General features: G+C 55.4%; 1 protein-coding gene across 5 annotated transcripts; it reads right to left on the bottom strand.

Annotated features, from left to right (window-relative positions):
* Positions 1-4,003: 4,003 nt before the first annotated feature.
* PIGQ (phosphatidylinositol glycan anchor biosynthesis class Q) lies at positions 4,004-21,643 on the bottom strand. 5 transcript variants are annotated; one of them, XM_053671683.1, is made up of 12 exons: positions 19,678-19,848; positions 18,779-18,817; positions 14,696-15,394; positions 12,626-12,757; positions 12,352-12,472; positions 10,235-10,361; positions 9,753-9,906; positions 9,501-9,612; positions 8,701-8,781; positions 7,950-8,064; positions 6,253-6,314; positions 4,004-5,434 (listed from the first exon to the last, which is right to left on the bottom strand). In XM_053671683.1, the coding sequence occupies exons 3-12, from the start codon at positions 15,382-15,384 to the stop codon at positions 5,282-5,284; spliced, it is 1,746 nt and encodes a 581-aa protein (XP_053527658.1). In that variant the 5' UTR covers positions 15,385-15,394; positions 18,779-18,817; positions 19,678-19,848; the 3' UTR covers positions 4,004-5,281. The 5 variants fall into 5 exon arrangements, 4 of the variants coding, with proteins under 4 accessions (XP_053527658.1, XP_037013182.2, XP_037013184.2 ...); XM_037157287.2 differs by lacking the exons at positions 18,779-18,817; positions 19,678-19,848 and adding an exon at positions 21,569-21,643; XM_037157289.2 differs by lacking the exon at positions 18,779-18,817.
* Between the last annotated feature and the right edge of the window lie 693 nt (positions 21,644-22,336).

The raw sequence follows: 22,336 nt of genomic DNA, 5'->3' as shown, positions 1-22,336 counted from the left end.
TCCCTCCTGCTCTTCTGGATGAATATGGCTTCTTTAAGTCCTTGGTTGTCAGACTTCTGTACAGTTTGATAGTCTGGCACTTCTGGGTGTTTTTTATTTTGAGGTTAGTTGTGATCCACCTGATGGTTGTGCAAGGAGGCGAAGCATGTCTACCTACACCTCCATCTTGACTGGAAGCCAGGGTTATTTTTCTTAATGGGCAAAGAAGTATGAAAAGCCTGTGAACATGTGTGAAGGTAAGTTTCACTCGTGAAATGGAAATTAAAGCAAAATAGTACTCTTTTCACCCATCAGAGTGGCAAAAGCTCTTGTGGGCCAGGATGTGGGGAACAGGTCTCAGGGAGGTAAGTTGGACTGGCTGATAATTCCACATCTGATTTAGCATGAAGAAGTCCTTAGAAAGGAGCTCGAAGAATTTCATTGCAGCATTGTAGTGATGGTAAACATCAGGAAACTGATAGGGAAATATTCAATTAACCAGGTGAGCAATATAAGGTGCAGACAGTACCCACATGAGAAGAAAGCACATCAATGGATAAACAAAATGTGGCTTATCCACACGACTATATTCAGCCATAAAAAGGAATGAAATACTGTTAAATGCTACATTACATTATATGAAACTTCCAGAACAGGCAAATCCAGAGACAGAAAGTAGATTAGTGGTTGCCAGGGCCTGGGGTAGGGAGAAATGGTGAGAGACTGCTTAAGGGGTATGGGTTTCTTTCCGGGGCGATAAAAATGTTCTAAAATCAATGATGGTCATACTACTTGGTAAAGTTACTACAAATCATGCAGTTGTGCACTTAAAATGGGTGGTTTTATGATATGTAAAACGTGCCTTCCATATGGCTGTTAAAAAAAATAATAAAAGTTGTCAAAACGGAGCCAAATGCAAGCCCTTACTCGCCAGGCACAGAGTGGTGTGTGTCAGGGAGAAGCCACACAAGAGTTAGGGCTTCCTAAAAATCCGATCTGCACAGAAGGAACAACACTGCGACCAGGCCCCGGTGTGCTACACTGAGGGCAGCCCGGCTGGCATTCCTCCCAGCAGGCGAGGAATGGGGAGGAGGGACTTTCCTCCCAGGGGGGTCACTGCATCCGTTCCATGCCTTCAACATTTGGTGGTCTTTACAGAGAACAGTCCCCTTCATGGGCAGCACCACACTGAGTGACCTCCCATCCTAAAGCTGACGGCAGCCGTTACTGGACAGCAGGCCACACGGATGCTTCCTTTGTTTCGGTGTGCTGCCTGGAGAGACTTCCTAAGGTGCAGGTCCCTTCATTAGGTGGGCAGAACCTGATGAGTTCCTGGGCCTTCCTCATCCGCCTTCGGTAAGAGGGTATCCAGGTGTCCTCCAGGCCCTTTGGGGAAGCAGGAAGCGGAAGCAGGAAGCTGGGACACGAGTGCAGAGGCTAGCCAGGAATAGGCAGGGCCACTAGGAACCTTAGTGGTCCTGCTTGTGCATTTCCTCCAACCATGTCCCCTCTCCCAGGAATGGCTATTCCCTAGATGTCAGACTACAGCAGACAGAGCCTCCCATGTTTACAGAAAGGGTACACCCACCCACAACACAATGTTTACAGAAACAGCCAGCAGGCGGTCTTGTTGGCCCTCAGCTAGTCAGAGGTGGGGGACTGAGTCCCCAGAGGGGCTAGGGACTGAGCAGTGACTCATGCAACACAGGGGAAGCCAGCAGCTTGTGCTTGCTCACTCTTAAATGGAGCTTCAAGGTCAAGTAGGGCCCTTGGGGTCATCAGGTCAGGGGTCTCTGCGCCCAGCCTTGAGCCTACCTCTGCCACTGCCCTGCCCACTCCCTGCTCTAAAGCCACCCAGTCCCCTCTCCAGAGGAAGTGCTATGGTGTTAACTTTTTTCCCCCATCACACAAGGGCATTTTTTTCTTTTTAGAATTTTATTTTCTTTAGAGGGGAAGGGAAGGAGAGAGAGAGAGAAATATGTATGGTTGCTTCTGGTGCATCCCCTGCTGGGAACTGGCCCCTGCTGGGAACTGGCCTGCAACCCACAAATGTTTCCTGACTGGGAATCGAACCGCGATCGTCTGCTTCGCAGGCCCGCACTCAATCCATTGAGCTACAGCAGCCAGGGCCAAGGACATTTTTTTTTCGTTGCTCTTAGAGGGGAAAGGAGAGAAGGGAGAAAAACATGGATGTGAGAAACCTCCATCAGCTGCCTCTCACACGTCCAACCCCAGGCATGAGCCATGACTGGGAATCAAACCTGTGACCCTTCAGTCCATGGGATGACGCTCCAACCAACTAAGCCATGTCAGCCAGGGCAGCGCGCACATTTTCCGACTGGGCCTTTCCCAGCACGGCCTGTGGAGCAGGTGCAGCCACCGTAGGTTGGTAGCCTATCCCTAGGGTGTGATTCTGGGCAGAACTGGGTGACCCTCTGGCAGGGGCTTCTGGTTCTTTGCTGGGACCCTATGTCTCATACACCCAGCCACAGAGCAAAAAGGTGCCACAGGAACCCATAGGGTCCGAGGCAGCAGGACCCAGTCGAGGAAGGACTGCCAGAGGGGTGCCACTCCCCGGTGTCCAGAAGTCTTGTGGAGAGAACAGCTGGCTTCCCACTCAGCGGCATACCCTTGTGCAAGGATGTCCTGGGGCTGAGTGCCAAGCCTGAACTGGGGACTGAGAGAGGGACAAGACAACATTCTAGCCGCTGAGGGGCCTCAGGCCAAGAACAAGGCAGCTCACATCGCCTGCTTGCAGGTCCTGAGTCAGCTGTGCTCGGGCACCGCGTGTTAGGCAGTTGAGGAGGCCTGGGAATTGTCTCCCTCATGGTTCCTATACTCTCTGGTTCTGGGCAGGATGGGGACAGGCGCCTAGACCCAGTATCTGTTCAGGTATGGAGAGGGGGTACAAGGGAGAGGTCTGGGGTATCTTCACCCTCCCCTCCAGGGGACCCACTGTCCTCTTGCTGTACCCAGGCCCTCTCCTCTGAGAGACATCTAGGGTTTAACCAGTAGGGCAAATGGACCTTGGCCCTGAAGCTCTGGACAGGCTCTCTTGAGCACCCACAAAGGTTCCAGTTGCTCTGGACACCCTGGCCCAGGTTTGGCGCCATGGAGAGGTCCCACTGAAGTCCCACAGGCAGACAGAGCCAGAAACCTCTATGTCTGGCAAGAACCAGGTCTGGCACCAGAGCTGTCACCCAGGAAATGGGCAGGCAGCCCGGAAGCTGGCAGAGGGCCGCAGCTGCCAGCCTGACCTGTGGCACGGCCACCATGCTGTAGTGGTCTGGGCCAAGCAGCAGGATCCTCACCTGACAGGAGCCCCCACAGAAGCAGTGAAAGGCAAAAGTGGGCAAAGGATGAGCAGGCTGGCGAGGGAGAGTGGGGAGAGAATTCAGCAAATGCCAGAAATACAGTGTAGAGGCTGTTTTCAGCAGGCGCCAGAGGCGCTGCCCCTGCCCACCAGGACATGCAGGGGCCCCCCGTGGGTGGAGGTGCAGGCCTGGGAGTTGCTGAGTGACTCTCTGGGCCAGCCCCTCCCTATATAGGTAGGACAACAGATGCAGAGGAGGCTACCTGAAGATTTCTGGAGCCTCTACAGAAATCTGTAGAGGACAGTCAAGGAGTGCCTGTGTAGAGTCCTTGAGTTTCAGGTGATGACATATTCATCAGAGCCAGGCGTGGCTCACCCTTCAACCACAGGCGGGCCTGCAACCCTGGCCTGGGAGACCACCCCCACATGCAAGGGCAAGGCTGACACCAGAAGGCCATTGGTCCTGGGTCCGCACCCCTCTGGGTCCACCCACACTAGGACACCTTCAAGGGGCCAGAGCCTACACACCCACCCACCAGACCTGCAGAGAGGCCTGCTCCAGGAGACAGGGTGCTCAGTGCCCCCAATCTTGTATCACCAGAAAATATGTGGTAGTCATCTCAGAATAAACAGTGAGGACCAGCTGTCCCACCACCCTGGGAGAAGGGGGGCCCCCACTTCTTTCATGGGGCAATGAAAAGGCAGTATCACTCAAACACACAGAAGGCTTTAATGTCACAGCAGAGAAAGGCAGAGCCAGGACTGTTCCACAAGACGGTGGGGATTCCCTCAGCAACACCCCTCTGTGGTCTGCGGCCAAGGAGTGTGGGAAGCAGAAGTGAACAGTCCGGCGTGCCTACGATGGACAGGGAGTACCGCGCCCCCAGCCCCCGACTATGGCACAAAGTTGCCAACTCCAAGATGAAAAACTTCATTGATGCAGCCACACCTTCAGGCTTCCTCGCCCTGGGGATTCTGTGACTTGCACCCACGCAGATCCTGCAGCCAGCCAGCAGGCAGATGCAGCACGAGTGTCAGGACCCTTGCCCAGAGAGGCACAGAAGCATCTGCCCAGGACCTGCCTACTTTGTTAGGGAACTAGTGAGGGGAGATGGGAGATTTGGCCAAGTGGGCTGTTCTGCAGGAGCACGGGGCAGGAACTGGGCAGCTGGGTGGGCACACACTCGGCTTCTAGCAAGGCAGCTCTGAGTACCCCATACAGCCTGGCTTCACACAGGGTCTCCCAAAAGCTGTGAGTGGCTTCTCCTGCAGAGCAATTTTCCCAGGAAGCATCCCAAATAACCCTGTGTAATTCAGGGTGTGGGGGGCACTGCCTCATTGGCAGTGTTTGGGCCAGGGGTCAGCAATTGCTTGGATCCCCCATAGTGGCTGGCCACTGCCCCACTGAAACAGCTGGGATGCATTGGGGACCCAGAAATGTGTCTGCAGAAAAAACCCAAGGGAAGAAGATGCTTGAGAATCAGAGTTTCAAGAACTGTTGAATGCCACCTGGGAGGAGTCCCTCCACCCCATGACAAGGTTGAGCCACCATGGAGCATCCAGGGAGACATGTCAGCTCACCCCAGTAGGGAAGGACATGGTGGGCAGAGGTGGGGCTCTGCAAACCCCTCCCAGGCAGGGCCTGGGTCTGAGGGAAGTCAGTGGGGGATTGGGCTAATAGCGTCATCATAACAGATGGAAAGGGGGCCCTCAGGCAAACAGTGCTCGTCATAGAGCACAGGCCAGCTGACCTGGCTGGGCACCCCGCACCCCAGCATCCTCCTGCTCACCACCCACGACCTCAAATTCAACCTCATAGTTGGGAGGATAGGCAACAGGCAGGGCCTGCAGAGGTCCCAGACAACTCGGGGCAGGAAAGTCAGAGTGAAGGGCCACATGCTGTCTGAAAGTCAACACCACCCAGGGGAGAAGGCTGACCGTGGTCGTGCAATGGTGCTGAGTGGGCTGGTGGCTGGTGGCTGGGGCCCCTCAGTCCTGTTTGTCTCCTCTCTGCCTCCAGGGGTAGATGAGCTCCCCAAAGAAGAGCTTACGGCACAAGGAGCCCCAGGAGTACTTGGGGTGGCAGCCACAGCTGGGGAGGCGGTAGGTGTGTACCACGCGATTGTAGGGCAGAGGATTTATCTAAAAGCACAAGAGCAGCAGTCAGCCTAAGCAAAGCCCCAACTCCCTGGGGCCTGAGGTCTCTGGGCCTGGAATACCCTTGTGGGGAGGTCCCTGGGCTAAACAATTGTGTGACAAGGCCAGGTCTGTGCTAGATGGGCTGTTGTCAGTTGTCCATGTGGTAGGATGAGCATCTCAAGGAGGGAATGATCTGCTCTGAGCAGGCTACAGGGAGGAGTGATGGGCTGGGCTGGCAGACTGCAGACCCCTCAGCATCTGACCTCCCCCAGTCACCCTCAAGCCAACCTGGCCTGCCTAAACCCAGCAATGGCACCCAGTGAGTCACCGAGGTGGGGGGTCACCCAGCAAATAGGCTGTTCCCTCCTGAAGGCTGGAGGCCCCAAGACTTTTTCAAATAAAGGAGTCAAACAGAGAACACATGTGTGTCCTGACTTTGGCCAAATCTGTGCTATTCTACCTGGAACAAAAGCTCTTGGGGCTCAGGGCAGGATTTGGGGACCCAGGAACAAGCAGGCAGGAACTCTAGGTATTTGACAGTGTAGGGGGTCCCGTCCAGGGACTCTGCTGGGGAAGGTCCCAGGCAGAGATGGTCATGGTGCCCAGAGGCCTTGGGAGTGGGAGATTCTCCCCTTGGGCCCCACCTGTCAGCTCTGCTGGGCCCTTCTGCTTGTACCTTATCCTGGGCCCATGAGGTTTCCAACCCAGGGTGGCACAAAGAAGCCTGCTCCCAGCTGCCTAGGAATGTGAGCAGTAACATGGCAGGGGGTGGGGGGAATCTGTCCATAGGCAGCAGCATTAGGGGTACGCGGAGGCCTTACCTGCATCAGGAGACGGAGGGGCCTGCCAGCCTCGCGCTCCAGGACTCGAAACTTCACACCAGCTGGAGGGAGAGCAAGGTGTTTGTGAGGGAAAAGAGTGTCCTCCCAGAGCCCAGCAGATAGCCTCCATTAGTCTTCCTGCCCTGTGTCAGCAGAGGCAGCATGGACAAAGGGGCTCTGGAGTGACAGCTCCTTTGTCTCTGGGTAGCACTCAGAGGCTACCTGGGCTCTTCCACCCCTCCCATCCTTCCCATCTGCAACTTTGAATGGGCTGCTGGGCAGATATCAAAGCCTCCTACACAACTCCACTGAAAGGAAAAGGCTGAACGTCTGGCCGGCAGGGAAGAGCAGCTGGGCGGTGGAGCACAGCCTGTGCTGTTTTCCAAATGAGGCTTGGGTTTTCCCACGGAGCCAACGGGCACTGGCTGGGTGGCGGCTGTCCTCCTGGCATCTACATGTCTTCCAAATTCTGTGTGCATGGCCGGCTAGGACCTATCTACCTCACCCCTGGCCTGCAGTCTAGACCCCTGAGCCTGGGAATTCCCAGGGGGAAAGTTTTTTGAAAAGAGAAATAGGAGCTAATTATCATTTGATGAAGAGGCCCAAGGCAAATTCAGGGAAGAAGAGAGGAGGCAGCAGCATCTGTGGCCTTTCATGTGAAGTTAAAACAACTCTGCTCTGGCAGCGAGCCAGGGTATGGGAGAGGAGGGTGCCGGGTCTCAGGCTCTCCACTTGCACTGTCCAAGCATTCGGAGGTGTGGGTGGAGACTAGGGGCTGAGTGACAGTAGATGGGTCCCTGGCCTGGCCACCAGTGGGGAGAGTGCCTTGGAAAGAGTATTTGAGGGTATTCAGCAGGCAGACTTTAGGCCCAAAGCCAGTAGAAAACCACACTCACGTGCTCTGGCTCAGAGCTTCTGGGAGCAGCCACCATGAGCTCCAGGGTGTGCCCCAAGCTGCCCAGTTACAGATGCAGGGCCTCCTGAGCACTGTGACCGCCTCAGGGGCCACCTGAACAGCCACTAGATAGGTGCTGTGCTGGGGCTTCCCAAGCTCCCCAACATGTTCAAAATCCCCGTGCCAACCCCTAGCCCTGGGACCAGTTAGGTGGGCCTCCCGAGGTCTGAAGTGGGGCAGCTTCCCCTTAGGGGCATGTGGCCAACAGAGCAGTTAGTGTCAGTGTGCAAATAAGCAGCCACCTACACCGGGGATGGCTGGAGGAGGCTGGGATCAGGGAGTGCTGGCCCAGCAATTAGCAATGTGCTGGGTACGGAGGGGAAGGCACTCTTGTCACACAGATCTGGCCAGCCCACTGTCCTCTACCCAGTGCCCTGCTTCCTCCAAAGTTGAGGGGCGCCAGCAGGCACACACAGCCTCACACAACCACACAGGGACATATCTTCTCCAAGCCACATTCAGGTACCACCTACACCACTGTGGATGGACCTGAGGGCAGATATTCAGTTGTCACAGAAAAAGATGAAATCAGAATAGTCATCTCTATGGCCTCTGAACCCAAGCACCAGCTGAGCCCTCCACCTCTAGCTCAGTGCAGATGCCCTGGGACCAGGCGTCTCTGTCTTCCCTGCCCACCCACCCTGTGCACACCACCACTTCCAGGTAGGAGGCACACGTGGTGCAGTTGGTACTTCTCCAGGGCCCACAGGTATGTGCTTGTCCACCCAGCACACAGACCTACCTGCGAGTCTGTAGGGCCGGCAGAGCCGGAGGCCAAGTGCATACAGCGGTAGGGAGTTGATAAGATCCACGAGCAGATGGATCAGACCCTGCACAGTGACCACCAGGAGCCGGAGCTGCAGCATAGACAGTGCTCAGGGCCTCTGAGCCGGGACCAGGGCCATAGCCATGCTGACATGCCCATAAGCAGAGCAGCCCGATGGGTCCTGGGCCACAATGAAGGGTGACCAGAGCCTTGGGAGAGCACGGACCCCACCCAGAGGAGGGCACGAACCCTGTCTGGAACATGAATTCCAAGCATGAAGAGGCAGGGAAGCAGCAGGCAAGAGTGGCTGGCCCTCCCACAAGGTCAGAGGAGATGGTGCTCTGATCCAGCAAAATGAGTCACTGGCCCCTCAGCCCAGGCTACCTAGGTGCTGCTCCCCTCCTTCTATCTGAGCCCCCACCGCTATGCCAGGCACTAAAGGGAGACCACCACTATGACCCACCCACCATGGGTCCTGCCTTCCCTGTTCCCAGCTGAGTGTTCAAGAGCAGGGGGTGGTACTCCCCCAGGGTAGGACCTCTACCACTCTGGGACCCAGCATACACTGCCCAGAGAGTCTAGAACAGCCATACCCAACATGGCCTGCAGCAGTGGGTGGCCTGCCCCAAACTGCCAGACTGGCAAGCACAGCTAGCAGTGACCACTCTAAGCACTGTGGGTAAGGCCCCCCAGCCAGGTGTCATGCCCAGAGTCTCCCATGGCTCACCAGGGTGAACACCAAGTAGTACAGGGCCGTGGTGGGCAGCAGGAAGACCAGGACAGTGAAGAGCAAAGTCCCAATGAACAACTGCCGGGAGAAGAGGCACCCTCAGCATCAGCCGGAGCGCATGCTGAGGACAGCCCCACCAGCGCTGGCCACACCCCTGCTTCCCGTCACCACCAAACCGATCCTATAACTGAGCAGAAAGTGGGGACACCTGCTGGTGGGACACTAAGACAAATCGGAAAGTCCACTCATGACAGTCCTGTTCAGTACTGGGAGGGGAACGACTGCGTGGCCTCCAGACCCAGTGACACCTGGGGGGTTGGGGAGAAGGCGAGAGGACCGGCCAACAGGGTGTTCAGCCACATGCACCAAAGATGAAAGGGTTGTGGAAATTAGGCAAAAACAAAACAAAAAACGGACCTAGAGGGCACCACTCAGGGCCCACATGTTAGGTCTGAGCAAGCTAACAGGACAATCCAGGGCCAGGTCCCGTGCCTGGGTTACCTACAGGCTCCCTCCTGGGTCATCCTCAGATCCCACTGCCAAAGTCACTTTTAGTGCCCGCTGACCCACTGGCCTCTTGAGAACAGGGTCCACCTTCCACCTGGGGCGCAGTTCTGCACTAAGGGCCCCACACTGGCCCTGTCCCCTGCAGACTCTGCTGCAGCAAGTGAGCTTCAGGACAGGAGAGTGGCTGCCCCCACGGTGCCCACTCAGCAGGGTCTGTTACACTGGAGCTGGGAGGTCACGCTGGCCAGTTGGGGCCGGGGTGCTCCCTCCCCTGCAGTCGTTCCCAATACCTGGTCCAAGTCATAGGAGCAGGAGTCCACCCGCTGGCGCAGAACATTCCATTTCTTCCCCCGAAACAGGCGCCAGAGCGAGGACAGGCCGCAGATCTTCAGACAGTAGAGCCTACAGGACACGGCACCATCAGGACCCAGCCCGGGTGCCGCACCGCCCCACAGCAGCTCAGTCTGAGAAGCCTGTCTGCGGTACCCAGGGCGTGGAGGGCTGCGCCCAGCCAGCCTGTGGGGTTGGGAGCACACACCCACCTGGCACCATAGACATAGAAGCAGTAGATGTGGAAGGTGAGGAGGGCGATGATGTCCGACAGGATGGACAGGGCAACTGTGAGGCCCAGGCAGGCTGAGAGGCCCACATGCCACAGGATTCGCTCGATGAAGGGGGACATGAGGTGGATGTAGCCTGGCAGGAGGGGGGTCAGCCCTGAGGGGGTGCTCAGGACGTCCTGGTCCCCCCAAGTCCTCACTGAGGACGGTGCCCGAGGTTGCTGCAAAACTGAGTGACAGACCATGCCACTGGCCATCCTTCGGTAGAGCAGCCAGCCTAGCACAGCAGAGCCCCATACACAATGGACACAAGGAGGGCAGGAAGCAGGGACCAAGGGGATGGTGCCAGGTCTGGGCCCCACTGTCCTGCTCAACCAGGGCTTGTATCCCTGGGGTCACATGCTTTAGGAGCCAAGTCAGGGGTCATTGGGAAGCACCTTGGCCCACCCACCCTCAGCACTCACTGATCCACAAGTGGATGTGATACAGGAAGAAGCGGCCTAACACCTGGTCCAGTGCCCGGTTCATCTTGAGCCCAGCAGGTGCACCCATCAGCCACTGCAGCAGATGCTGGAGTTCCTCGGCCACTCGCTAGGAGGACACAGAGGGGCATGTTGTCCACAAACTGGGCCAGCCCAACTGTGCACGCCAAAAGTAGACTGGGCTCCCTCCTCCAGGTGTCTGGACTACCATCTCCAGTCATGACTGGCACATGGGGTTCCCACACTTGTCTGGCCATGGAACCCCTCCCCATACATGTTCTGGGATGTGGGGCAGAGAGGCACAACCTACAATGCTGACAATCTGCCCCTGGCCCTCTAGACAGGTAGCTCCTGATGGGAGTCAACCTCCAAACAAAACGTCCTTTCCCCATCTCACCACCATGGCCACTACAGCCACAGGAACCCTTGGCCCCAGGCTCCAGGATGCGGGACAGACCCCGACCCACTATAACCTTTGAGGGGGAAACCATGGGCCCACCCAATCTTGCTCCAGTAAGGACCCATCCAACCACCTCCCATAGCAGAGGCCTGGGCCTGCCCTGTGTGGATGGCCTCAGGTGAGGGTGAGGGTGTCAAGACCACCAGGGGCCCAGGTAGTAGGTAGGAGGGCAGGAGTGTCCCCTAGAGGGAATTACAGAAGGGAACTCAGAGTCAAATCGATGTTGAATGAAGGCCAGAGATACCACAGGGAGCCTCGCGAGCAGGCAGGGAAGCTGACCATTATCCCAGCTGGCTCAGGAGGAAAGCCATTGTCTATTGCCATGCTGGCCCCAGTGGGCAGGCCCTGAGGACTCACAGCCTCATCACCAACGCTGAGGCCAAAGGAGGGACAGCCCTGCCTCACAGTCAGAGGTCTGCCACCACCCCCACCCACTCACCTTGCAGGCCTCTCCCAGCCCAGCATGAAGGCCTTAGCCATGGCAGGAGCAATGAGGAGGGGAACAGAACATTCTTTATAAAGAGAGCCTATTTAATATTTAAAGGATAAGAGCTTGGCAGCAGGAAGAGGCTTTCATTTTTAAATTAAATATTTATATTTCTGAGCAGTTTTGCTGAAGAGAGGTCTAGGGTGAAGTTGGCCACAGGCAGAGTACAGAGGAGGAGGTGAAGCAACCAAGCCCCTTTCCCAGCCCTCAGACTCTCCTTTCTCCTTCCTCTCAGAAGCTGGGCTACACCAAGAAGCCACGGACACTCTCAGCCTGTGAGGGCTCCTGTTCAGAGTCTGGCCCGGCCACAAGTAGGCCCAGCAAGCACCCATGGCTAGACACTCTCACAGCCAGTAGGAGCTAAGTCCATATGGGCCACCCAGTCAAGCCTCAGCCACGCTACCACAGGAGGTGCCTGAAGAGGACTGTGGGTAGGCCAAAGTATCAGAGGGACTGCCTTAAGCAAGAAAACCAGCTTCCAACAGAAGTGACAGGGCCTTCGGCTCTAAGGAAGGGAGGCAGAGAAGCTAAATGCAGGGAAGGATGATGTGGTAGGGAGGAGGGGGATGGCACCCAGGCCCTGGAAGCATTGCCCAGATGTGCAAGGCAAATCCAGGCACACGGCAGATGAGCTGGTACCTCCGGCTCTCAGCATGGGAACTACAGACCAACGCTGGGAGCAATGTGACCACTAAAAGGTGGGAGGCCAGAGCTCAACCGCACATAGACAGCCCCGGGTACATGAAAGGTTCCCATGATGCTGACTGAGTAGAGGTGCCAAGCCAAAGGCCAGCCAGGAGAGCAGAAACAGTCACGCACTGGGGGAGACAATGAGGACACTAAGCTGGATGAGGGAGGTAGGTTGCTGCTAAAAGCCTTGACTTCAGGATGGCCCCCATACACAACCACTTTCAGGAAGAGAAGGTGGAAGCCAGGAGCTGCAGTATGACCCTGCTTGGGAGCACGGGCACCTGGCAGACCCAAGCCTCTTAAAGCTCTCAGGGTCAGGGCTGTTCCAACGGCCACAAAAAGTGGAGGGGAAGAGCTGCTCTGGCTGGTGCAGGGGCCTCTGCTGCCCCCAGGAAGGGCCCCACCCCCACCCCAGAAAGCAGGTGGTAGAGTCCAGACCTGGCTCCACCTCATCCAACTCACATCAGCCACAGGAACTAGGGCATCAGCCAGCTGCCCGATTCGGTCTTTCCTGTGGAGCCAGGACAACAGCACAAGTCCTAGGGCTACATCAAGGAGCACGGAGACAAGCATGTTGGCCTTCCTGGAAGAAGGGGTCCAAAAGGAGTGGGTGGTGAGGACGGCCGGGCTATAGAAGGTCAGCAAGGATGGGTCTGGTGCGGAGAAGGGGGTGGGGAAGGGCTTGGCCTATGATGCATCTGGCCGCTGCAGAGCACACCCAGGGCTCGCCCCGAACCTCATCAGCTGGGAGGGGTTCTCGGCTTTCTGGGTGCTGAAGATGAGTGTCAGCTGCTCCAGCCGGTGCCTGAGCTGCTCACATGTGGAGAGCTTGCTCCAGATGAAGGACAATGGCCACAGCTTGAATAACCTGTGAAGGAGCAGAGAGGGATGGGCCTTCGGGTCCTCCTGGAGCTCTCCTGCCTACCAGGGAGCAAGGGCTGCCTCCATATCACCAGCAACCCTTATTGTGCAGACAGGAAGTACCAGCCCAGGCTCAGCCAGAGTTGCTAATGGCTCCAAACACTGATGGCCACAGCCCTGAACTTAGCAGAGCAGGAACACAAGTGAGAAGGCCCAGTGGGGCTCATGGTCTATTCACGACCATTAACAGGGAGACCAACCATCACACAAAATGCTGACCCCAGGCCACCTTAGTAGTGACAGAATGTGCTGTCTCACCACCCAGCACCTTGCTGTGTTGGATCGGTGACCTTCGTCAAGGGTCTCTGGGCTGACCTGGCTGTCTAATGAGACTGATTTCTCTCCAGGCAAAGGATGCATTGAGATGCTTCCACAGACACTCAAATGTTGAGGGGAGCTGCTTGCAAGCAAAGATGAAGAGAGTACTGCATTGCAACTCAGCCGTGCCCAGAGCCCCTTTCCACTCATGACCTTGCTCCTGCTGCCAGCAGGGGACACAAAGGGCTTGTGCAAAGTGCAGAGCCACCAACCAGCAAGCACTTAGATTCCTGGGAAGAAAGGGGTCTAGACTTAGAAAAGTTTAAAAGCTCCGTCTCCAACCAAGCACCTTTAAACCAATGTTAAGAAATGAAAGGAAAGAAAGGGAGGGAGGGACAGAGAGAGAGAGAGAAAACTCGTTCAGCATACACCCCTCCCCAACCAACTCCAAATGGCAGGTAGCTTCACACTGGCTGCAGAGACCCCTGCCTGCACAGCGGTCCCCGCAGCGTTAAGACCAACCCTAGGCAGCCTGGGCTGAGACAGCACCCTGGGGCCTGCCCCGGGGAAACAAAGTGGCTTCATTACTGCAGTGACAGCCACGACTCATGTGAACACTGCCATGCTGACAGCCACTGCCACTCACTGACCAGCCCTGACAGACGGGCTAATCCGTGTTTGAGGTGCGTGAGCAGTTCTTAACTTTTCTCAGTCCTTTGAAAGCCAATAAAAGCTAAGAATCTTCTCACCCCAAAACTGTACCTAGGCTCAGACACACTTTGACATACTTCACTCCAAAGCAGTCATGAAACTGCAATCCACCCGTCCCCTGCAGCTCCCTCAACCCAAAGCATGCCCACCCACAGATACCAAGGGGCCTTGCCCTGGTGAGCAGGCAAGGCCAGTCCCTAAACCAGACAACTTGAACCCTGGACCTAAGGAAGAGGGTGCCTGAGGGTATAGCACAGCTGCTCCCCAGCAGGGAGATGGCTTCTCACAGAAAGAGGGGTCCCTACAGCCCAACCAGACACCCTAGTTCTGCCCCCAGCAATCCCCAGAGCCCTCAGGGGCTTTTGCAAATCCCTTGGCCAGACCTGTAGCCAGGAGTGCTCCAGATGATTCTAGGAAGTAGTCAAGGATGGGGACCACCACCCCACACCCATGGCTGTCAGTGAGCGGGAGCCCGCCTGCAGCCTCCAGGGCTGCCTGTCTTCCTGTGGGTGCCTGGGTCAAGGAAGTGGGAGGGCCTTCATGTGTTCAGGAGGACAAACAACACCAAGACGGGCAAACATCAGCCGTCAGTCGGTAACTACCCCACGTGCCCGTGCCATCATCTCATCTCCCTTTCACGGGCTGGAGCTGTCTGCGGTTCACCCAGTACTCCAACCCGGTGGGGCCTACACAAGCGCTGAGGTTGCCAGGAAACCTAGCTCCTCCTCAGGAGTGAGGGCCACCAAAATAGCCCACCTCAGGACGTCCTCTGAAATACCAGGGGTGGGAGTATGAAAGAGCTGAGGTGTGGGGGCAGCTATCAGCCTGAGGAGGGCTCGTGTGGGCCTCCACCCTGAAGGGGTGGGCCTAGGCCCCAGGAGTGACTCCTTCCCACCCCAGCCTCAGGAGCACTTACCGACAGGTGCTGGCAGCTGAGATGAATGACAGCAAGCAGGCCAGCAGCAGGCAGACAGGCCCCGAGGCCTGCTTGGCCAGCTCCACCAGGATGCTGGCTTCCACACCCTCCGACTGCCAGTGGCTCAGCCTCACGAGGCCTTCATCAAACTGGTCACTTCGAAATAGTGCCTTGCTTCGTGCCACTGTGTCAAAGACAGCAGCCAAGCCACAAGCACTGGCTGTGGCATCTCCAGCCTGGAGATCAGACAGGGCTGCAGGCGGGTGCAGCTGGGACAGCAGCACCTTGCGCTGGTCATAGAAGATGAGCATGACCTGGTCCTCACTGTGGGCACGAGGGGAAGTAGGCACCTGCTGGTGGGTGGCTTTGCAGCTCCAGAACTTGCTGTCCTTCTCCCGGCACAGCTGGAGCCAAGGCTCGTGGGAGAAGATGGCACCCAGGCCCTCTAGGAAGTGGCCCAGGCTCTCCTCAGGCTCCTGTCGACGGTGGCACCAGGTACCCAGCACGGCAACACCTACTTGGCTGGCCCGCTGCACCTGGGCCAAAAGCTCCTTGACCTGGATGGGGATGAAGGGGAAGTGCACCACAGCCAAGACCACAGCACTGCTCTGCTCTGGGACCCATCGTCCAACAAGTAGGCCGCTGTCTGCCGAGGCGCAGCACGTGGGGAAGAAAGCTTTAAACACCATGCTGGAGACGCTGGAAGAGAGGGGAGTGGCTTAACTCAGAGCTGCCACCACCACCACTATGCCTGCATGACCCCGGGTGGCTGGCAGCACTGTGGCTGCAGGCCACAGCCAACATGTGGCACACACACCCTGATGGGCACACCCCACATGGCCACATGGTTGGGGTGACCAGGTTTGGGGTTTGGTCATGGAGGTGGGGGGGTCCCTGGTTGTCCATCTCCCAAGGGCACTGCCCTCATGTCGGGAGCCAACAAACAGCCGTCCCTTGACACAGTCAGGATGGATGAGATGCATCTGCACAGCAGAGGCAACTTTGACTGGACTTCCTGTCTATCTCTCCCTTGCATGCTTGTTGTTGAGATTAATAGGTGGTGGGATTTTTAGACACCTGCATTTCAGGCCCAATGATCCACATAATTCCAATGAAGTTATACAAAATAATTTCTTGGCCAGAGACCAAAGTCACCCCCAATGAAGTAGCCCCTGAATGTCTAAAAGTTGATGGAGTTACAGCCCCTCCTCTACCTTGGACAGGAATATATATTAATTAGAAGTAGACAGGCAAAGAAATGCGAAAAACTGGTTAGCTACTACAAACTAAGCACGCAGAAACATTTACCAAAGAATTAGTGTCCACATTACATAAAGAAACATTTTAGACAGAAAGATAGATAGCTAAGTTAGGCATTACAAAGGCCTTATAATAAATTTCCTATAACCTCTGCTCGGTCTAGCGTACCCTTTTGCCCCATGCCAAATTCTAAGAACTTTAATAGACAATAAGACATTCAAACTCTGTACATAGAGCTATTTCAAATTGTCTGATTAATGGCTCTCCTGGTCAAAACGACTTTTGTTTAACATAACTGAAACTATGGAAATTCTAGTACTTTTCCTGGTTACCTCTGTATTGTTTTTTTCTGCTTAACTGATCACGCCATGCACCTGTTCCTTTAATGTTATACAACAATCTCTATAAAAATAAGGCCTAAATCAAACTCTGAGAGTTCGGTCAGACCCACAGAGGCTGGCTGTTCTCCAGCATCCAATCGAGTGTCTGGCTCTTCATTCGTCACCTGCGCTGTCCATCCTTCAGGGACCCTGAACCCTGCTGAGGCTGGACCCCGGCACCCTCGCTTTGCCCCGGGCTGTTGTAAGCACAGACCCCAAATTACCCTCCATCCCCTGCCCAAGGCATGTCAGTGCTTTCCCCCATTTCGGAAACAAGCAGGCTAAAACAGGAATGAGGTTACATGGCCTTCTTGGTACCACTCACAAGGAGTGTGGAGATGAACAAGAGGTTTTAACTTTTGTTTCTAAAAAAACTGATTATAGTTTTTTATGTGTAGCACATGGAAAAATGTAGTCTCAATAACAAAGTAATGCAAATTAACACTGAAGAACCCTGATTCACTTACTAAGCTAGCAAAACTAAAGGCAAAAACTTAAAGAAATTGCTGCTGGGAGAGAAAGAAGGAGCTACTACCATTTGCAACAACATGGATGGAACTGGAAAGCATTATGCTGAGTGAAATAGGCCAGGTGCTGAAAGACAAATACCATATGATCTCACCTTTAACAGGAAGCTAAACAACAAAACAAACAAGCAAGCAGAAAAAAAAAACAAACAAAGACACTGAAATAGAGAACAAGGGGATAGTGACCAGAGGGGAGAAGGAAGTGAAGTTAAGGGGAAAAAGGGGGAGGGGTTTGGAGGAACAAATAGAAAGGACACAGGGACGAGAACTAAGGGGGGTGGAAATGGGAGGGAGGTGGGGAACAAGGGGCGGGGGAGGCTGGGATGGGAAAAATAGACAAAAAACTGTACTTGAAAAATAACTAAATAAAATTAAAAAAAAAAAAAGAAATTGCTGCTGGGCTGAGGGAAACCAGACATGTGCAGACTGCTGGTGGCCTGGGCACCTGTACAGATGCCTCAGATGCCCGGAAAGATGCCTGGGAACCTAAGCCTGCCTCCCTGCCCAGTGAGCTTCCTGGAGGAGCCTCAGTGCTCAGAGAACAGGCTCAGCTCTCATGGGGTTTCAGCCTATGCTCCGAGCCTCCAGATGGGCCTAACCTGCCCTGGGAGCCCCATCCATCCACCACTTCACGACAGGGCTCCCAACAGAGGAGTGTCTCCTCTTGTCACAGCTGAGCACCTCCTTTGGGATGTATTCTTCCAACCAGGTAGCTATCCACAAGTGGGAGTGGGAGAACTTCACCAGCCCTGGGACGTTAAGAGATATTATCATATTCTCTGAGGGTGAGGGACACCAGCCTTCCTGGCCTCTAACTACCCTCACATAGACACCCCCAACCAGCTGCAATTAATGAATTTTGTGGGATCCTAAGCCTTAACTTGCCCAGAAGTAAGCTCACTGGGGAGGAGTTTCCCAGCAAGCTCCTCATTCTTCCACCTGAGCCCCTCGCACACGAGGCCAGACAAGCAGCAGGACCTCACGCAGCAGGGACTGAGGGTTTTCAGCTTGAGGCATGCTCATTCCCAGACACTGACTGCCCCACATCACCAGCATAAAGGGCAGAGCAGCCACCTTGAGCTAAGATCCCCAAGCTGGAACCCACACCAGAGGGAGAAACACAGGCCTTGGAATGAGCCTGGGCCTCCAGGACTCTATGATCACCAGCCCCTTGGAGACAACGGGACAGAGAGAGACACACATGTTAAAGCAGTGTGACACTGTGGAAGGCACAGAGAGCCTTTTCCTGAAGATCAGGGGACACTGGAAGGCCTCACACAGACAAAAATGCCCAGGGTTTAAGAGGCCACTGATGTAGCTGCTTTCCTCCCCCACAGGTAGCCTGACCTGGGGCTAGTGGGTAAAGGCCATCTGGGAGAAGGGACCTTTCACAGCTGTGGGTTCCAGCTGAAAGGGGTCCATCTGAGTCCAGCAGCAGCAGGACTCCCAAATGCACAACTGGCCTAATGACAAATAGATGCTCTAGGGGAAGCTGGGTACATGGTGTTGTTCACTGTGGGAAACCTCAGCACGCTGTACACTCTCTTTGTATGCATTATGCTTCATCTACAAAGTTTACTGAAACAGAAGAAAAAAGAAGCAACTCATGTCTAAGGAACAGCAGAAGGCAGAAGTTGATGTTCTTATCCGTGGGGTAGTGAGAAAGAACTCTTAACAGATTATGGGGCAAATTCCCATTCCTGCTCCCACCTCAGCCTCTGGGAGTGATGAACACAAAGAAGTCTGCTCACATCATACAGCCAGAAAGAGATGAAAGAGCAGGCAATCGATAGCAGAGGTGCAGATGGGAGAAAGCAGGGCAGCAACTTGGGCAACATGCACATCTTTAAAGACTGTGATTTTTTTTAAAATAAAAATTTTTTAAAAGAGGGAAAAAAGAAAACAAGGGCACATACCTGGAAAAGCCTGCCCTGTTAAGAATGACACCAGGTTCCCTTATGAAACAAGACATTCCCAGATCAGTCAGGATCTCTGGGACACCCCTTCCCACAGAACCACAGGCCAACAGTCTGTCTACCTTATTAAGTGGGAGGTGTACTTCCCTCTCATCCTCTGCATGAATTCCAGGGTAAAGCCCAGATATGACTGACCAGGGGCATCTCACTGGCTGAAACCCTCCTCTGTGAAGCCTCCCAGTCACTGCTCCTCAATAGCTCACAATCAGTTTTTATCCCATGCCGTTTGTGTTTCAAAAAAACATTTTTTCCTCATGCTTTGTGAACAGTGCTTCCCCCTCCCCCCACCCCACCCCCCATTTCAGAAGAATGGATTCTATTTTTTTGCCCTTTACTGCAGTCAGGGACAACTATAAAGTTCCTCTGACCCTGAATGCCCTTCGGAAGAATCTACAGCGGGGCCCAAGTTGCGTGGGTCAAAGGAAACCAGCCAGGCACCCTTCACTCTGCAGGAACCAGGCTCCTAGCCAAAAGAATCCACGAGGCCCTGTCACAAATCCTCCGGGTCTGGGAAAACGCGCTCCAGGGACGCGAGTGGGGGTGGGGGGGCGCTAGCCGGGGGCCGCTCCCTGCACCCCTAAGTCGTCGTAGGCCGGTCCTGGGCCGCGGCCAGTGGTGTCCCCATTTCATGGATGATGGAACAGAGACTCCGAGTGGCTAGAGACAGCGCCGGCCCCGAGAGAACACTCTGGTATACCCTTTCGCTCTCCTTCGCCTGAGCCCAGTCCCGCCGCTGCCGCCGCCAGGGAGCTGGGCCCAAAGCCGGGGTGCCCAGGGCCGGAGGGGCGGCGCCCTACGGTCACACCACAGGGTCGTCTGCCCTTCCCGCGAATGCTCACCCGCTGCTCCCGGGGGAAGCGCGCCCTCGGGCGGCGGGTTCGGGGTGCGGCTGGGGACAGCGTTGGGCCGGCACCGGCAGACAACAGCCGTAGCAGGTCCCAGCCCTACTGTAACAGTGCCGCGGGACACGAGCCCCATTTCCGCCGGCTCCTAACGTTGCCGCGCGACGGTCCGGCCCCCAAAGGCGCTCGGACTGCCCGCCGGCCGTGCCCGAGTGTTCCGCGCAGGCAAAGTTCCCGTTCCCAGAACCCGCGACCAGTGTGCGCAGCGTCCTCGTCCCTCCACAGCCTCCTACTTACCCAACCCCGCAGTGTCCTTGCTCCCCCATCCACTCTACCCAGAGCATTCCCAGCACCCCTCCCTTATAGTCCTTCCACCTTCCATAGTTGCCAAAGCTCCCCGCGATTTCCTCATCTGAAGAACCCGGACTTCTAAGGGGCCCCCACTCTCCCAAGGTGAAAGGGCCCCCAGGCCCTACGTTTGATTCCAGAAAGAGCTGCCTCCCCAGACCCAGGCTGCCCATTCCCTTGGCACATTGGTCTCTGTAGAAGGTCGCTCCCATATCCCATTCCGACCACCACGCCTTGTCCCAGGAGCAGGTGCACTAGGAAGTGGCTGGGTCCTGGAGGACCAGCCCAGAGGCTTCTGCCATCTGATCATCAGGAGGAGCTCCTGGCCCCTCCTGCCCTGGGGAACAATCAACCTAACATCAGCCGCAACAACTATTGAGCACCTACTGCACACACTTTACATTGACCCATTTAATCCCCCACCCATAGGGCTGGGATGTTTGGAGGGAAACTTATCAGAGGTGAATGGCCTAAAAACAACACACCCCAATGTCCTGGTGATAGACAGGAGCACCCCTTGATTGGCCCTCAGGGTCAGGACCAGGCACTGTCCCCTCTTGATGAAGACCCCTCACTGGGAATAGGAGCCTGGCTAGGCACCAGACTCAGAGTCACCCCACACTTCCCCACCCTTTTGGGGTCTCATTTCCATGCTATTTTTTAAAAGATTTTATTTATTTATCTTTAGAGGGGAAGGGGAGAAGGAGAGAGGGAGAGAAACATCAATGTATGGTTGCCTTTTGTGTGTCCCCTGCTGGGAACTGGCCTGCAGGGAACCGGCCTGCAACCCAGGCATGTGCCCTGACTGGGAATTGAACTGCAATCGTGTGGTTCGCAGGCCCGCGCTCAATCCACTGAGCTACACCAGCCAGGGCTCCATGCTATTTTTAAATTATTATTTTAAAAAATAGCCCTGGCTGGTGTGGCTCAGTGGATTGAGTGCTAGCCTGTGAACCAAAGGGTCACTGGTTTGATTCTCAGTCAGGGCACATGCCTGGGTTGTGGGCCAGATCCCCAGAAGGGGACACGCGACAGGCAACCACACATTGATGTTTCTCTCTCCTTCCCTTCCCCTCTCTAAAAATAAATAAGTAAAATATTTTTTAAATAATTTCAAAATAAGGTTTATTGGTTTTAGAGAGAGAGAAACACTGATGTGAGAGACAAACACCGACTTGCTGCCTCCCATACACACTCCGACCTGGGATCGAACCCACACCTCTTGATCTATGGGACACTGCAACCAGCTGAGCCACACTGGCCAGAACTCCCTGCTGTTTTTAAGCAGCAGGAGTCTGTCCTCATAGGAAGGCTCTCCTAGATTAGACCACCCCCCGGAACCCTCCCAGCACCCCCACCCATGAGCTTGGAGCTGATCGGTCCTGGTTTACAGAGGAGAAAATGAATGATTAGAGAGCCTGTGAGAGTCTCACAAGAGAAAAGTGGCCAGGGCCATGGAGGCTCCCCCAGTCCAGCCACGGCCTCCAGGGTGACACTCCAGGGTGCCTCCAGGGTAGCCCTTCCTCTGCCTCCCCCTTACCTTGGCTAAGCCCAGAGAGGCTAGAGGAGGCTTGGGACCCGACACGTCTCTGAGGATGAGGGACTGTTAGGGGCCACACCCTTACCCAGGTCACCCAGGCTAGCCTAACCCAGCCCAGCCACACCCTCCCCGCCTGCCTGCAACTGATTATGATACTGGGACTGGGGCACCTGGCGGGAGAGCCTGCCTGGGTAAGTACTGGCTGCTGGCCTAACACACCAAAGATCTCCAGGCTTCAGCTGCTGGCTCCAAAGCTCAGGCTTCCGGGGCCGTAAGCTAGGAGGCCGGGGCCTGAGTAGACATGGGGGCAGTGAGTGCTGGGGCACGGTGAGCTGGGCCATGGAGAGGACTCAACTTTGGAAGCTGGAAGGCAGCTGATTTGTGACTTCTGACAAAGTCTGAATTCTTTCCAAGGGGAAGACAGGTGGCCAGCGCAGGGCCTGGCCCAGTAGGTGCTCAGCAAATGTGCAGGATCAGAAAGGCATGTCTGGCAGCCCTGAAGGACTCCACCACCCTGAATGCTTTTCTCATGGCGGTCTGGGAACCTGGGGGCTGAACCTATGCACAGTGAGGGGCCCTGCTGCCATCTGAGCCTATCTGGTCAGGCCAGGTACAAGTGGCACTGATGGTACTGGACAGGGGCCTGGCCCTGAGAAGGTCCGCCTAGAGCCATCTGCAGTGTGTGGGTTCTTCACTTCATGTAGGAAAGACTTCACAACACAAGTCCAGGGGACTATGAGGATCCATTTATTACAGCTGGGGACGGTG

Source organism: Artibeus jamaicensis, unplaced genomic scaffold (assembly GCF_021234435.1).
Source record: "Artibeus jamaicensis isolate MK-2021 breed Jamaican fruit bat unplaced genomic scaffold, CSHL_Jam_final contig_700, whole genome shotgun sequence".
Taxonomy (NCBI): domain Eukaryota; kingdom Metazoa; phylum Chordata; class Mammalia; order Chiroptera; family Phyllostomidae; genus Artibeus; species Artibeus jamaicensis.
This window is presented reverse-complemented; position numbering and strand designations above follow the sequence as displayed.